Below are 13,941 nucleotides of genomic sequence, written 5' to 3' on the forward strand. Positions count from 1 at the left end.
GTTGTGAAGTTGCCTTGGGAGGGATAAGTGGGGCAGCGTCTGTCCTTTTGGGTAGCAGCTGTCACTTTAAATTTGCATTTCCTGAAACATACTGTGATCATGACACAGGTAAAAACTGAAAACCGGCGTGAGAGGAAAGGTCTCAACACAGATGAAACTGTAAGACAGGGAGTAATCTTGAAATAGTTTTTCCACAAGAGTCAGCCGGAGATGGTGGCAGACACGTTGGGGACCATATGGAACTAAAAATAAAAATGTCCATTGAGGTGTCCCGCCACACAGAAACGAGGAAACAACAAGAGAAAGCAGTGCATGTCGACACAGAGGAATTTAGAAGAATCAATAGCGCTCAGACACAGGCAGTGATTCCTTGAACAGGCCACAAATCGTGCTAAATACTCTGTCTTCAATGCGAGCGACGTCGAGGCAAATGAACACAATGTATCAACGAGAAAGCCTCGTTTCAACGACTGTCATGCAGAACATTCAAATCAACAGCCAATTTCATTTGGTTTGTCTCTCTGCCTTACTCCCTCCCTCTTCCCGACACACACATACACACCTATTTCAAATTGTCTACTAAAATAGACACCCAGCGGGAACAGGTGAGACGATTTACTAATTCAATATCGCGTCTGTATTATTTGCAGTTCGATGGGCTTTATTTGTTTTTTCTCATTACGCTTTGTGGAGGCGATTAGTCATGAGGCCAATGGATGCGCATGATATACGGAAATGAAATTCACGGTGTGTAACGATCATGTAGCCGGCCAGTGCTTTTGTGTGTCCGTGGTCGAATAACATTTAAAGGGAACGGGTGCGTGTAAATACCAGGCAGCCATCATTACATTGGGAGTGCATTGGATGCTGTTGATCTGAGGGTAATTCTCGAAGAAAAAACCCACATGCCTTCAATACAACAATGTAGGGCTCGCAATGAAATAAGCATCGCTTTTTTGCGATCAAGCAAAATGACGTTTATAGTTTCAGCGTGCATCGGTGGAGCCTGAATGTATGTGTTGACGTATTGCTTTTCCATCCGCTCCACCATGATATATGTACCGTCTCTCTCCTGCAGATGGGCGACTGGACACGCCGTCGAAATCAAACGATCGCATTTTTATCTAACGAATAACACGTCGTGTCTTTTCATCATGTGTTGCTATTTTATTCTCTTATTTCCGTCCTTCTTTCGCCTCGCCCCCTCCTCCCAAGTCCTTCCATCCCCCCTCCTCATCTCCACAGCTGGGCGATATCACACACACAAACATGCATATATAAGAAAATACATGCGATGCTGAAATATGCACGCCGGCTTAACCGCCGCTCACCGTTGTCATCGTCGGAAGTAAACGTTAGACATCGTCATTTCATCCCTGTCGACCCCATCGGAGCGCGGCGCTTTCGGGTGCCGAATTAGCGGTAAAGCCCAGTTATCAGCCTCCCCCCTTCCCTCTTCCTCACACATGTAACGACGGCACCGAGCGAGCAAACGTTACACCTAACCATAGACAACCCCAGTCTCTCTCTCTTCCCCCCCTCCCCTCTCCCTCTCTCTGTCGATGTAAAGGAGCTGGCTCTTAAAGAAACATTCACGCCTGCTTCACCACCACAGGGATCACAAACATAGGCTGTTGCTAGGGCTACTGTAACTACGTGATAACAGGTAGCCTCCGTGTGTTACACGGTTCGTCGCCACTCCCTCCCCCCGCCTTCATATAGGGATAACGGTATTATTTTATAAGCAGAGCTCAAGCATTTATAGACAAAGATCGAAACGGTCATCGCTGAGTGGGTACCTGACAACTTCGGTCCACTCTGTCTGTCGCAACATCCACCCCCTCTACAGGCTACATGCGGTATTGCACTTCGCAATGATGAACCATCCTTAAATCAACGCCCTTGTTAGAGCAATTATCGCATCATTTTTAATGTGCTTTCCTTAATGCACGATTTATGATTTTGTTCGGATTAAAATACTTTGAAAACAAATAGATACTATGATGCCTTTTTTATAGCTCCACCTAATGAAGCAATGCTAAAACATTTAAACGAGTATTTATTCTTTGTGAACACACAAATATCTCCACAAACGTGGCTAGCATTAAAGCACTGGTCCCTTCTTTAAATCGCATACCTCATACACATTTCATACGCAGTTCATCCACGTAAGTATTCATAAAAAAGCTATCCGTTTGACGTAGTGTGAGCGCTTGCGAAAAAAAACAAATTACCCGCGACCCGTCTCGAGCTGAGAATCCCCATTCAGAGGTGGAGGCCACAGGCATCAATGTTGCCCGCCGAACCAATTAAAAACAGACACCGGTGACTTCTCCACCAATAAAACAGACGACGAGGATGGTTCCAGCATTGATAAGAACCAATGCAGCGGGGGCAGGACTGGGTGGAGCCATGAGAAGTGTCCCGAAAGAGATGACGTAATGTATTTTTAGAGGATGATGTCATCGTTATGCACAGGGAGAGGATTTAAAGACACAGCTGCGCTGTTGTAGGCCTGCAACTTGCAGCTGGAGCAAAATGCTGTAGAAGCGCAAAATGGGGATGACGATTTTATCTCAGTTCGTGTCAAGCAACCTTTAACGAGAACTAATTATGATTTGTAACAAACACCCTCAGTTCTTGCTTTGAGAACCTTTACATCCATAATAAAAAAAATAGATTGTGAATGTGAAACTATTCATGTGCTTTATTTCAAGATATAACACACTGCTTTTAAGCATTGCAAATGTATATGTGACTTACATAGCTTGTGGTACTAGCATCTCTACCCAATACACATCCCATCACCATGGCAACAGAGGCAACATGGTGTTTAATGGTGTCTTTTGGAGCTGCAGCATCAGAGCCTTCCTAACATGTGTACATTCAGAAAAGTGGAAACCGGTGCAGGTCAGGTTCAGATGTCAATGTATAAAAGCTTTAATCATTTCAGTTATGCCAGTTAGATCATGGAATTAGACAGTCACTTCGAAAACATGAATTTTGTTTGATTGGTTCTTTTTGTAGTACAATACTATTAACATTATTTACTCTATCTCTCTATGTCCTGGCTCTAATAACCAAAATGAGATAAAAATGAGTAAACGTAAAGACATTTACTTTTTTGTGTTTGGTGGTGGCTTGAAGTGCTGTACGGTTATCACATGATAGCAAAATGATGCTCCTAGATCACCTGAGAATTGCCAGATACATCAGATTGCAAACCAATGCTCTTATTGATACTTTCCGAGTGTATAGGGCAGAGATTGTGCATATGTGCCTATGATACAAGGGGTGAAAAGAAAACTAACCCAAGTATGTTCGCCACAGATTTAAGATTGCAGTGAGACGTTTGTGAGTTTCTAGCCCCCTCTGCTGTTCATCAAGGAAACTGCAATATGGCCCAGATACACAACCAAGAGGTGATGTAGTGTTGAATAATAGTAGTTGTCTCTTTTCATCACTCAGACCACATAGGCTTATACAGAGACAGAGAGGGGGAAAGATCAAGGGAAGAGACAGCAAGGGTATTGATAGCTCATTAAGAACTTGCAAAAGAATGAGCGAGAGAGAAAGGAGCACAGACAATAACGAATACCTGGCTTTCTATTAAAATGATTTTCAATCCTATAATATTTATTTATCATCCTCCTTCCCAGAATTCCATGCCGGTTCCACAAATCCTGCTGAAACTAACGCAAGAACCTAAGAGATTAAGCTACACATCAGTCTTGAACTATAGTGAGCCTGCTCATGTAAAGGGTGAGAGAGGAGTGAAACCGTGAAATCACTGCCAGAGTCTCTATTGTGTCTCATTTTAAGCGTATGTATGCACATACAGGATGAGGATCCCAGACAGTCAATGGTCAAAAGACACAGTAAAATACCTACTGGCTTTGTTGGGGTTAGCATCAAAAAGGATGTGAACTACTATGAAAAGTGAATGATTCAGCAGCAGTCAGCCCACTTCATGATGCAAATGAGCCGAACAGAAGCCCCTTTTCACACTATCCAAATCAAGAACTTGTTTCATCAGACTCTTCCCACAGCATCTGACTCATATTTCTTGGCTCTTTATTTTATACCACTTGTCTTTTAGAAACAACAGTTTTCAAGACATAATTCAGATTTGTTTGTCTTTGAGAGACAGCATCAAAGCAGCAGCAAAGATTTTCTTTGTCACAAATAAAACAAATCAATTATTAACAGTATAAGAAATAAGATAACTTTAAATAGTTGCATTATTAATGTACATTTGTAATCCCGTTTACTCTGTTTGAATAATAAATGTTTTGTATTTTATCATGGAAAATTCACAGTTGAAACTAAAACTAATTTATCGTGTGCAATTTTGGTCTTTAATTTATCGTGTTTGTCAGTGTTTCAAATGTGTGTAATGTTTTGTAATCGTGTTGGATACATTACTAAAAAATGTTTTACTTATGAAAAAAATATAACTGACATTTTAACCATAAAATGTTGCAACTTTTTGCATCTCTTGGTTTTAAATACATTTTTATGTAGACTTTAGATCATCTCTTGAAGCACAAACTCTTCCTGCTAAAATCAAACTAAACATGGACAATGCTTGAGTGTATTGACAGTATTTACAATGCTATGATAGTGCCCTGCAGAGTGTGATTGAAAGGTGACAGCTGCAGCGGGCGGAGCAAGAAGGTCACTGAGGTTAGGGAGTGTCTGACAGATTTGGAATGGAATTTACAGCAACTATGGGCCATGTGGCAAAGAATGTGCACAAACTATTTTCAGTGCAGATAAGGACACACTTAAAACAATGCCACTGTCAAATCAGAGAGTGTTCAAAATTGGAGTGTGGTAAGAGATGCGGAAAAAAACGTATTGACTTTTTTAAAGAGAAATGCAGAACAGCTGAAAACGACATTTGGACCCAAGAGATATAGCTTTTGTTTAGGAACAAATGAGTGTATTTGACGGAGATACAAATTTAAATCATTGAATTATCCACCAGTGTTATTTCACTCTTTGTGTGATCAGGTGATCTAAAAACAACACAATCTCTTCTATAACACTACATAAAACTGACCACATTGTTCGTCATGACACCAGAAAACTGTAACTGTAAAAAACAATTACTGAGCACTACATAAACCTATCGGTGTTGAAAACTGTCTTTTTCTACCTAAGGGTAAATCTAAAATAATGATTTATAACTTGAGAACTTAAACTTTTAAACACATGTATATATTATATAAGTGCGCAAAGTAAACTCATATTTTATTTTCAAAAAGGAGATGGCGATAAAGAGACAAAAGTTACATGTTGCAGCTTTAAACATTTACAGTTGTGCGGTGGACTTCCAATATATTAAGGTCCAATATGTTACCTAATGAAGCATAATGTTTGTATTACCTCAGAATGAGCTATTTTTATCTATATACACCATGGGTCGCCTTGCATGGAATTAACCATGTCGTTTCTACAATAGGTCTAAACTGTTCTATAGAGCGTGTTTGTAAATACGTTATTTCGATATCTTACCGCCGAAGTTCCAATTCACAACCTCACCGCTAAATTTCACACACTGCAACTTTAAAGTGTGTGATAATGCAAAAAAGCTACCTATGACACAAGATATTCTTTAAATATCCTTCACTAAAAGAAGAAAGAAATACAATACTCTCATAAAATCAGGATTTTATATCAGCCTGCCTGAAAAAATTTAAGTGAATTTATTGCACATTGTGGTATCTATTATATTTGGTTTATGGATCTGTGCTCATTCACGAGTCTATCAGAAAACCTCACATCAGAGAAGGTTTTACCAACATAATCTTCACTACAGAAAACAACCATATTATTACACGTTGTCTAGAAATAACATGTTGACACCTTTAAGAGCTCCTCTGTAACTTAAAGCAAGGCAGTAAACCTCAATAATAAAATAATTTCAGCAGAGAAAAAAAACGGACTACAACCATACCAAACCACACATTTACTATTCACTAAACTTGCCTGTTTTCCTAGTAGCAGCATGCTAATGGTTTACATTGATGCCACGGTATAAGGGTTATGAGCAGATTAAGTTAATGATGAGGCAAACACAAGTGTTTGTGTTTCATGACTGTGTGAGTGGGAAAAGGATGGTCTGATAGGTTCATGTCGAGTTTGGTTTGGTTGTGTATGTGCACTATACATTAAAGGCAAGATCAAAAGTCTTTTCATGTTAAAAACAGGTAGAAGGCATGTGTGCAAGTATGTTATAAGGTGTGTTGAGGCAGATTCTGTGGAGGCTCAGCTGGTAGATTATTCTGAACGTCTCCATTCTGATCAACGGGGACTTTAACCACTGAAAGACAAAACAGCTGTTGTTTACCAAGCGAAAATCCCACAAAGGTGTCCAGCAACATTTCTTCAGACTTAAGCACTCATGTTTTTTCTTCTTACCTGGACCATCTTCACTTGCTAGTTTCTGGATCTCTTGCTGAAACTGGAGTTCTCCATTAGGACCCGAGGGAGGTTGCCTATTGACGTCCTGTTGCTCCTTTTGTTTTTGTGACATCTCCATCACTGCCTGATCGAAAGTAAAACAAGATGTCAGTTCTCCGGCAGGAAAATAATATCCTGAAAATGTAAAAACATTGTGACATGCCAATGCTGTTATAAATATTAGTTTATAGTCTGGGTCCTGATCATCATTCAATAAATGGATATGAAATATTGGATAAAAAGAAAAACCAAGGCGGCCGTTAATAAAACTTGTGGAAACAGTGGAAAAGCAACAGACTAGCACCAAACTATTACAGCTATGCTGAAAATTGGTTGGTGGGAAAACAAGTATAGTTTTGCACAACAATAGTTGCCCACATTATGCTGTGATACACCAATCAGAATCAAGTATAATATACACTGTATTAATCGCCTATACCTGTTGATATTCTCGTTTCTGGGCCTGCAGAGCTTTGCTTCTCTCTAAAAGAAGTTCCTGTTCCTGTCTCAATTTATCCGCCCTTCTGCCAAGCTCCAACTCCTTATCCCGCAGTTCTGCTTCGAAGCGTTGTAGCTCCTCTTCTGTATATACTGGCTTTGTGTCATCCAACATCTTAAACGACAAGTTATTGAGAGTAAGAAAAGGTAAGCAGTTAGCAAACATCATTATTCGGACTGTGAATGTCTACAGTGTCTGTCTAATCTAATAAAGGTTTTAAATATCAACCATTCATCCATGTTTGACTCTAACCTCCCATTCCTTTGAGTTGTTAAATTCTTTCTTCTCTGTTGATTTGAGAAACTCCTCCAGACTGACCAGCCTGTCATGATTGAGATCCACCTGCAGTGTGAGAAAACGGCAAAGATGGGAAAAACTCAAACCAGCAGAGAGCACTTAAGAAACTAAAGTAGCAATAAAGAAAAACATACTTGCGCTATGAACATATTGCAAGCACAACTAATGAGTGTTAAACTGAAATAAATGAATGTGAAGGCAGAAAGGAGATACCAGATCTCTGATAACTGCCAAATTATGGGCAAAAATGCTGAATAAAAAGGAGATTTTACATTTTTCATGACATGTTCACGCATCCTTAGTCTCTCCTCCTCCATCTCCATCATGTCATCTTCTTCATTTTTTGGATCGTAGACCTTCTCAAGCTAGGATAACAAAAACACATGCATTTGCAGGTGTTGCAAAAACATCATTTTGTACCTTTTCGGTTATTGCACATCAATTTTACAGGCTGCATGTTTTTCTCAGGACAGCCACTAGAGGCCAATAAGAGTATTAACAAACTCAGTTAAGGTAGAAAAGAGGCCCCATCTCTGTCATACACAGACTGTCATGATTTATTAGCCTTACACACTGAAATGTCCTCCTTACCTCTTTTGTGAAGAGGGCTTCAAGCTCTTGCTCATCCAACAAACCATCACCATTTGTGTCTAAGGGTAGAAACATCATTTAAATTAATGTTGCCAGCATAGGGGCCTGATTATAAAAAAACACACAACAACAAAGACTGACCGTGTAGTTTAAAGAAAGTCTTGGGATTAAACTCTTGCGGATCCAAACCATCTGTTTCTTCCCACACCTCACGTAACTGATCCACACTACCCTGAAAGGAAGGCGACAAACCTTACTCACTAATATCTAATGCAAGACAACAATGGGGAATTCTTCGCAATCTCCTCTCTCACCGGAGCATTAATTTTGGGATGCTGTCTGTGTTTATCTTTGAGTTCCTCAATTCTTTTCTCCTCCTTTTCTCTCTTCTCCTGGTCCAAACTCTTCAGGTACTCCCTGCGCTCGTGCTCTTTCAGCATCTCGTATCGCTTAAACTCCTCATGGCGCTCTGCATCATAATTCTCAAGATCTTTAGTGGCCTGAAAATAAGTATGTGCACACAATGTGAGGTAAGTTATCTATCTATGGTGGTAACTTTTGCAATAATGGCATGCTCTGAATGTTTGTTACTGTGGCTATAAGCAGCTCCAGGTCTTTGGACTCGAATGTGTTCTGATTGTGAGGATCCAGATGTTCAAACTGCCTCAACAAGGAGGCGTGATCCATCTGAACACCTGTAATCACAGCAAAACATTTAAGTGAACAGAAGCGGGAGTCATGTCAACAGAATTTCTTGCTCATCAGCGTCACTTGCGCAATACAGGGGAGATGCATGTCACAGCCAAACACACTCACTCTGGGCGTTCGTGCTATCCAATTTCGCCTTCAGCAACATCCTGAGGCGTGACACTTCTTGTCTCTTCAGCTCGTCCAGTCGAGTCCTTACGTGGTGGCCCACCAAATCCAACTCCTTACTGAGACGTCCACTCTAAAAGGCATTATTTTTCTCTTAGGGACTTGGTGAACAGGTGAAATCATATTCAAACTTCAAAAGCGCAAAGACAACTAAGAGAGCAGTTAACCTTAATGTCTTCTGTGTTGGCTGTCTGGAGTTTTTCTCGGAAGTGAGGATCCGTTTCCAACACTTCGATCACCTCCCTCAAGTATCGATCATAGTACAGACCAGTATCCTGTGAAACATGCGGCAGGAGTGAATAAGGGAACAAACGAGCGTTTGTCTGGAAGACATTATTTAAAACAAGTCTCACAGCATTCTCCTCAAGCTTCTCTTCCTGAGGAGGATCTGCGTTGCGATCTATCGGCAATGTCCACACCACCAGAGTGAGAGACAGAAGCAGCAGCCCTTTAAACCCCGCTGTCATTCTTGTAGACCCTGAGATTTTACAGAAATTACAAAACGTTGAGGTTCATCCATAAGGTATGTGTGAGAAACGCTCTCTATACGCAGACACAGTTATATAAGATTAAACACCTGGCAGATCACGTTTCAAAACAGAAGCAACCGCATGAAGGAAAACAACACGTACTTCCACTGCTTATAATGTAATTTGTATTAAATATATATATATTATCCGCATTAAATCATTAGCGACTCATCTTACCCTCCGCTCAGATTCTACTTCAGCGCAATGTCAGTGAAATAAACCTACAGTGACTACAAATTGCTCTGCTCTGCTGCTTACAACACTAGGCGGCCACGACTTATGACGTATTCTAGACGCGACCGCTTTCAGCACACGTCACTAGCTGTGTCGTTTCGTAAGAGAGTGGTCTGTGTCTATCAACATGTTTAAATTACATGATTCCCCCCCTTGTGTTTTTTTTTGTTTGTTTATTCTTGTCTGTTCTTGTTCTGTTTTTGACTGTTAACATTTGTATATTGTTTTAAGCAATAAAGAATATATATATATATATATATAAGAAAGAGAGTGGTCTAAAATTTTCTTCATATATAAACTTCCTTCAAATAGACTCAAACGATATTATGTTTTCAACGAATTTAACCCCGAGGAGGTAAAGGATGCGAGAACGAATTATCTTACTTTTCCAAGTCTCCCCATAGTGAAAGATCTTCACTTTAAAATAATAAATGATATATACTCATCTAATGAATTTATCAAAGAAACTCTTGTCAATTCTGTGAAATCGATATTGAAACCACTGAAGTTATTTTATTTTACTGTGATTACTCGAAGTTGTTTTGGACTCAATTGCATGTGCAGTAAAATGTCATGTATAATTACATGTGTAGGCTATATCCCATTGAATATAAACTAATTAAGTTTGGTGTGCTTAAGAAAGATTGTTCACAAGATTACTTGATTAGCAACATCTTGAATTTGCTAAATACTTCATTCATAAATGCAGATTTCTGGAAACCCCTTCACCCTTCCCTCATTTTTCTAATGAACTTAACATTTTAGCGGCCTATCTTAATGTCCTTTCAAATGTAATAGCTACAGTAGCCATTTTCTTCAGTGAGCTATGCCACTCCTTGCTACTCCTTGAACTTACTTTCTATAAATGTTTTCACAATTTTTATTTCAATTTATTTATTTGTTATTATAATTTAAATTGTAGGCCTATATATGTTTTTTTTGTCATTGATATTCATGATTATACAGTTAATGTAAAAAATTGTATTTCATATTGTAATTGCTAATATGTCACCAGTTTAGAATTGTAAACTGTTAATATCGTTTATTCAATGACTTTTTTGTATGTAAACTTTTATATGATATTAATAAAAAAAGGGTGGGGTCTGTCTGCAGCCGATGGGGCCAGTGGAGCTCCACTCTCGAACAGGAGATACGTGGACTTTTTTGGTCTTGTTGGGAATAAAATATTTATGTGGTAATAACCACGACCTTCCCCATTCCATATTGCCCATAAAGGCAGCACAATGTGATCTGCCTCTAGTGCAGAGATCTCTTTTTTTTGAAGAACCTGGCGAATATGTTTATTATTGCATTTCTTATACTAAAGGCTAATGCCATACAATAATTAAGCCGACACCCTCGTATCATTCTGGTTGTATAATAAGTGACCAGTTGCACTAGACCTGTAGGAATAGCTTTAAGCACAGTATTGTATTACTTAAAAAGAATAGGGATGGTGACGTATGTCGGGCTCGGGCTTCGAGTGGAGGTGAATGGAGCTCCACTCTCTCCATCGGCTGCAACCAGCCTCTATTGTTTCGTAGGTCTGTGTCCTTCTGTCCTCTAGAAGAATCCTCTGTATACCGCATCCTTTAAATGATGATACCTCTGGAGGACACAATGGACGCAGCCATACGAAAAGGATTTTATTTATTTGATTTCGCAAAGTTTGGTGTGACATGCGTTACTAAAATGTAGATATCGTTTAAACATTGTAATGTCTTGTTATGATAAATAAGTTAAAATAACGAGAAATTAATTGGGGTGTTGATAAAATGATAAAAAGCAGCGATTGTAATACACTCTACGTCATTTAGTTGAAATTTAGTTTAGTTTTATTTATACCATATAGTAAATGTGTTATGTTTTTTATAGATGCGCACAATGCTTACAACCAATATACGCTTTATTAAATTTTTTTCGAAAAATAGATTTTCATTTATCCAACACGATTACAAACATTACACAAATTTGAAACACTGACAAACACAATAAATTAAAGACCAAAATTGCACACAATAAATAATATGATAATAAATGAAGTATAAAATGTGAAAATGTAACACATGTGAAAGGAATAAACCTGAAATACATTAAAAATCACAGTTATGGCAATATAAGTAATAAATATGGCACAAGTAAATAATTCAACAAATAAATAGAAATTTAAATAAGAACACTTCAGAAGTTACATAAGACAAAACATAAATGTTACATTGTTTAACTCAGTTTAACTGATAAATAAAATGGAGACTCCGGACAAACAGTCACAATAAATATTACTCATAAATTAACCCTGTTTTAAAAGTCTATTTCTCTCAAGTCAGTGGGAGTGCTGGCTCTTTCATCTTCATCAATAACACCATCTTTTCCCTCCTGTGCTCCATTTCTCAGTCTCTCCCTGAGAGCGCCCTCTATCAGCTCAGTGCAGCACTGCAAAACGGCCTGTAGATGAACACAGAAATACTGTAGTTAGCAACTTCCCCACACAAACACACACACACACACACACACACACACACACACACACACACACACACACACACACACACACACACACACAGGCACATACGCTTCGCTTACCAGATCAGTCTGACAGAGCGTGGCCAGAGCGGAGGTCATAACACTCAATTCCCATGCACTTTTGGTCCTTAACCCCCGAAGGGCAGAGTTCAGCGCAGCTGCTGCTACCAGAGATGGGGGTGTTCCCAGAAAACGAGAGTCACACACGCACATGGCGACAAGTGTGTTGCTGTGGCGTCGAAGTGTTGTGATAAAGTCTCCTGTATGTGTTTCCCCATCCTTTAGTTCCCCGAGAGTAAGCAGGAAGTGTGGGATAAAGTCCTGAGGAGTTACGCCTGCTACATCCCATCGCAGAGTGGCCAGGACAACACGCTCCATTTCCTGTTAGGAAATGCACAGATTAGATTTTTATACAAACAAATAAACAATAAATATTTACAGATATAATGTAATAAACTCACTCGGAGGTTGGATGACAAAAAGTCATATTCAGCTGCTGCACACAGGGTATCGGCAATAACTGTGTCACATTCTGTTAGTTTGGAGGCCACCAGGACACAAGCAGCAGCCAAACAAGTAGGAGAGACAGGCAGGGATAGAGTGGCAGACAGGTATCGATCCAACAGTGAGACAGCCAGGGGAAATACAGATTCATCGCAATCACATTCACAGCAAACCTACAAAAACATAGAAAAATAAACTTTTAAACAACACAGAAATACTTTAAGTCTGAAGTTTTTGAAGATTGTTGGTTTGGAGATCTTTGTTGCCAAGTTACTGTCACGAGTTAGTTCTCCAACTATACTTCAATAATCGTTACAAAAAAGTAACTCTGCTGTACATGATCTAACAATATAGCATTTATACCATTAAAGAATAGTCAGAAGGACAACCATGGCAACCAAAAATCACAAACAAAACCTCTTTCGTTTATTCTTGGCTGTCAGGTTGGTTGGAGTTTCAGAAAATATCTAAGCAATGTATGAAACGTACCCAGATGCCAAAGCCTGAAATCAAGTTTAACAAGATTTCAATATCCTTGGGTTAATCAGCTTTCAAAGAATTTTAGACATCACAGAAATCCAAAATCTACCTCCATGGTCCACTTAGCCAGCTCCTCTCTGCGCTGAGGATCTCTCTGGATGAGTGATGTATAGAGCGGAGAGGGCAGGTATCTTCCCTCTGACTGCAGAAGTCTCTGAATGACCCTCAGCCCAGAGGCGCTTGGGTCCCATGGGGCTTTGACTGAAGACTCCCGACCCTGAGACCTGTCCTGAACCTCTTCCTCTTCACACCACAGAGACACAGACATCACTCCTGCCAGCAGTTGTGTTCCAAGATATTTTAAGTGTGAGTGAACCGTGTAAGTATCAAGTTAGTTTCACTGCCCTGAGAAAAAAACACTTTTTAAAATAAAATGTAGAGTGCAGTTTCTCCTAAAAGTGGTTGAATTGTGTGTTTAAATGTAAATGTGTGCTGGTTAGTGTCTGTGTGGTGTGTGTGTTTCTCCTGTGGTCTCGTGTTGTTCTTACCCTTCTTCTCTCCTGTTTCCTCTTTTATACGTCCTCAAGGAGGAGTGACTGTTGACGAAAAAAGTGAAGTAATAAAAGAGGGGTGTGTAAAATGAGATGAGTAAAAGAATAAAAGACTTCGATGCTGGCTGAGTAACAATGGCATCAACAGGTGGAGAGAGAGAGAGAGAGAGAGAGAGAGAGAGAGAGAGAGAGAGAGAGCGAGAGAGAATGAGCGAGAGAGGGAGGGAGGAGAGAGGGAGTAACCCAGAAGGACAGCGCAACAGCTTGTCACCGTCAGTGAGCGAAGAAAAAAGAGAGCGAGAGCGAGAGAGAGAGGAGAGAAAAAGGTCATCTCCAAGCTGTGACAATGAGAATGAATAACAAAAAGATTGGGGTGTTTGTTGACAGT

The 13,941-nt window shown here is 39.6% G+C and overlaps 2 protein-coding genes across 4 annotated transcripts; both read right to left on the bottom strand.

Moving 5' to 3' along the window:
- Nucleotides 1–5,669: 5,669 nt before the first annotated feature.
- On the bottom strand, nt 5,670–9,579 carry nucb1 (nucleobindin 1). 3 transcript variants are annotated; one of them, XM_079457368.1, is made up of 14 exons: nt 9,439–9,579; nt 9,309–9,368; nt 9,085–9,209; nt 8,899–9,006; nt 8,672–8,804; nt 8,447–8,550; nt 8,170–8,355; nt 7,997–8,087; nt 7,856–7,914; nt 7,537–7,629; nt 7,220–7,309; nt 6,908–7,081; nt 6,427–6,553; nt 5,670–6,328 (listed from the first exon to the last, which is right to left on the bottom strand). In XM_079457368.1, exons 3-14 carry the CDS (start codon nt 9,196–9,198, stop codon nt 6,240–6,242), a joined length of 1,368 nt encoding a protein of 455 aa, XP_079313494.1. In that variant the 5' UTR covers nt 9,199–9,209; nt 9,309–9,368; nt 9,439–9,579; the 3' UTR covers nt 5,670–6,239. The 3 variants fall into 3 exon arrangements, with proteins under 3 accessions (XP_079313494.1, XP_079313495.1, XP_079313493.1); XM_079457369.1 differs by having other exon boundaries at nt 9,309–9,371; XM_079457367.1 differs by lacking the exon at nt 9,309–9,368.
- A 1,806-nt stretch (nt 9,580–11,385) lies between these two features.
- On the bottom strand, nt 11,386–13,548 carry ccndx (cyclin Dx). The gene is made up of 4 exons (XM_079455882.1): nt 13,112–13,548; nt 12,480–12,695; nt 12,079–12,399; nt 11,386–11,940 (listed from the first exon to the last, which is right to left on the bottom strand). Exons 1-4 carry the CDS (start codon nt 13,328–13,330, stop codon nt 11,797–11,799), a joined length of 900 nt encoding a protein of 299 aa, XP_079312008.1. The 5' UTR covers nt 13,331–13,548; the 3' UTR covers nt 11,386–11,796.
- Between the last annotated feature and the right edge of the window lie 393 nt (nt 13,549–13,941).

Source organism: Barbatula barbatula (genome assembly GCF_947034865.1).
Source record: "Barbatula barbatula genome assembly, chromosome: 5".
Taxonomy (NCBI): domain Eukaryota; kingdom Metazoa; phylum Chordata; class Actinopteri; order Cypriniformes; family Nemacheilidae; genus Barbatula; species Barbatula barbatula.